The 3008-nt window shown below is 49.1% G+C and overlaps 1 protein-coding gene across 1 annotated transcript; it reads right to left on the bottom strand.

Annotated features, from left to right (window-relative positions):
* Positions 1–937: 937 nt before the first annotated feature.
* Positions 938–2344, bottom strand: ankrd9 (ankyrin repeat domain 9). Its single transcript, XM_063064403.1, has one exon. The coding sequence runs from the start codon at positions 2146–2148 to the stop codon at positions 1246–1248; it is 903 nt and encodes a 300-aa protein (XP_062920473.1). The 5' UTR covers positions 2149–2344; the 3' UTR covers positions 938–1245.
* Positions 2345–3008: the final 664 nt, after the last annotated feature.

Genomic DNA, 3008 nt, shown 5'->3' with positions numbered 1-3008 from the left:
TGCACATCTCCTTTAAACTTTACCCACCTCCCATGTTCTTATAGCTATGTCTTCTAATATTTGACGTTTCTACCCAGGGAAAAAGACAGGAACCTGTCTTTACCTCTCACAATTTTATAATTCTCGTCAGGTTTCCCTTCAGCCTTCAGTGCTGCAGAGAAAATAAACCAAGTTTGCCCAGCCTCTCTTTATAGCTAACACTCTCTAATCCAGGCAGCATTTTGGTAAATCTCTTCTCCACACTCTCTCCAAAAGCATCCACTTCCTTCCTGTGACTGGGTGACCATAGTGGTTGAAGAAAGTGGAATCTGAAGATCAAACCCTCAAACTCTGCACAAAACTCACTGACCGGGCAGGGCACACCAGTGAGCCCTGAGATCCGGGAAAGATCCCAAAAACATTTGTCAAAGCAAACATCTCCGAGTTCACTGAAAGGATTAGCGGACAGCATTTATGGAAGCTTTCGTCAAATTCAGTTACATTGGTAGAGGCCACATTATTTGCGTGTCTGACACCTGATTCCTGAAAGATATTCTTTTCTAAAATCCGCCATTGCCAGAAATTACCAGACAGACGGAGGAAAAGATTCAAGGAAGTACGCAGAGCTTTCTCCAGAAAATGATCATCTTACTGACTCCTGGGTATCTCTGCTTTAAGACTATTCAATGGGGAGAAGGAGCATTTGGGACAGTCTTGAGGTCATGGATGGGGAGCACAAAGAGATCCCGTGGTAACAGCGGAGGGAAGGTGGTACCTCCCCAGTAATCCACTGCCCCTATGCGGCAGAGTCTGTGGTTCCACCACCTCGGAACCCTCAAAACCTGAGTGGAAGTAAGTCATCTTTGACAGGGAAGAACTGCCTGGGAAAAAAAAACTTAAATGACACCAGGAACTGCAGTTGTTAATACGTTCACGATACTAATTTGAAACAAGTCTATTAAACACTTAATCAAAACTATTTACTGCGGGAATTGAAACCCGAATGCGGAGATACAGTTCACACTCAAAAGCATTACATAACAGCTATTATTTCAAAAGTTTGAGTGAAAGATATAACCCAAGGAAGTCAAACAAATCACTCAGGCTTTAATGACCTCTTTCGCGAAGTTTCTGATTCCATAGTACACTTCACTAAAGTTCTTTATAAAAGCAGCCAAACGTCCGTTTTCCAGCGCGGCGGAGGCCGCTCTATAAAGCCTTTCTGTAACCAGTCTTTTATTAAATTCCTTAAACATAAAAGCGACATCACTTATAGTTTGATTGGGCAGTGTCCTCCATGGTCAGTTTGAAATCCAAAGGTTTAAGTAGGTGGGATATAGGCAATTCGTGCAGCCCCTCTGGGAATCTCTCTGGAGCGATGGCTGCGATTAAAGTTTGCATGGCCTTCACAAAGAGCGGCGGCGGACTGCAGCCCGAGAGCCACTGAAAGATGTCCGGAGAAAGCAAACCCTGCCAGAGGCCGGCGTTGCTTCTCAGCGCCGACTTCATTTTAAATTTCAGTTCCGGCATGAAAAGCAGGAGACGATGTAGGCAGGCGTGCTTTCTCTGCATCTCCAGCCGGCTGTCACACAGCTGCAGGAGTAACGTGTCCAGCGGTGTGTTACCCTCGCAGTCCGTGATGTAGGGAGAGGAGCCGTGCGTCAGCAGCAAAATCAAACACTCGGCTCTTGCCAGCTCGCAAGCTACATGCAGCGGCGTTTTGCCGCTCTCCACATGCACACAGCCCCTGCGGTTGATGTAGTCGGAGCGGTCGATGCCAGGACAGTCCCGCAGGCACTTCAGGAGGTGTGCCAGGGTGGCGACGCGGTTGTAGCGTACGGCCATGGCGAGGTGCGGTGCCGAGGAGCGGCAGCAGCAAAAGCTGTCGCTGGGCACGGCCAGCGCTGCCCGCGGGTGCTGGTTTAGCAGGTACTGGCCGTAGCGCTGGTGGTCGTGCACCAGAGCGTAGAGCAGGGCTTCGGACGGCGAGTAGGCGCTCATACGGCCGCCCTCCTCCCAGTGAAACGCCTCCATGGTCCTCATTTCCTCCAGGATCCAGACAGGCAGGAGGTCCCGCACCGCCTGATAGAAGGCGAAAGACGATTTCTTGCAGCGCTTCTGGCAGCGGTAGTCCCGGCCGTGGGGAGGGCTGCCCAGGTCCCAAGGCATGCTGACGCGCTCTTACAGCCGTTCTCAAGGTGACGCGAAGCTCTCCTCAAATCTGCACTTGTCTCTCTCTCTGGCAACTGTTGTTGCTGCTGGTCCGGGAAACCCGCTCTCCCGGGACTCGACGCTGCCTCTGCAGCCAGGCGCTGGGTTCCTGTCAGCCCTTTTATGCGACCGTCCCCTGACCAGGGACTCCGGCATTGGCCGTCCTCGACACACCGCCTTGATCCTGACTAATGGTGAAGCTGCAGAGGGAACACCCTCTCGCTGTCTATAAATTGATATTGAGACCACGAGTCACCACAAACACTGCAGGGGGATCACGTGAGCAGCCTTAAATTCCAGTTTCCCCTTTATCGGTCACATTTCATTCATTCTAACTTATTTTACTATTAAAATTATTTCAAAGTTCAAAGCTCAAAGTAAGTTTATTATCAAAGTGCATATATATCATCATCAACAACCCTGAGATTCGTTTTCTTGCGGGCATACTCGGTATATCCAAGAATCATGGAGGGATCAGTAATAGACCGCACCTAAAAGGACGGATAACCAACCAAATATATAATAACAATAGTAAGAGTAACCATAAATAAATAAGGAATAAATATCGGGGATATGAGATGAAGAGTCCTTGAAAGTGAGTCCATAGGCTGTGGGGACAGTTCCGTGATGCGGCGAGTGAAATTTCCGAATCCCCACTGGTTCAAGAGCCTGATCTTCTTCTCGTGTCCAAGGACAGTCTATACTTGGCCCAGCCAGAACTGGACACATTTTTGCGCCTTGTTGTTGAATTCTGCAAGATCTGCAACAGTACAGGGTTCCTCCAGCAATGGGCATTGCAGGAGATGTTCCATAGTTTG

The sequence above is a fragment of the Mobula hypostoma genome, chromosome 1 (genome assembly GCF_963921235.1).
Source record: "Mobula hypostoma chromosome 1, sMobHyp1.1, whole genome shotgun sequence".
NCBI classification, from domain to species: Eukaryota; Metazoa; Chordata; class Chondrichthyes; order Myliobatiformes; family Myliobatidae; genus Mobula; species Mobula hypostoma.
The sequence above is the reverse complement of the archived record's forward strand: the minus strand, read 5'-3'. Positions and strand labels throughout refer to the sequence as shown.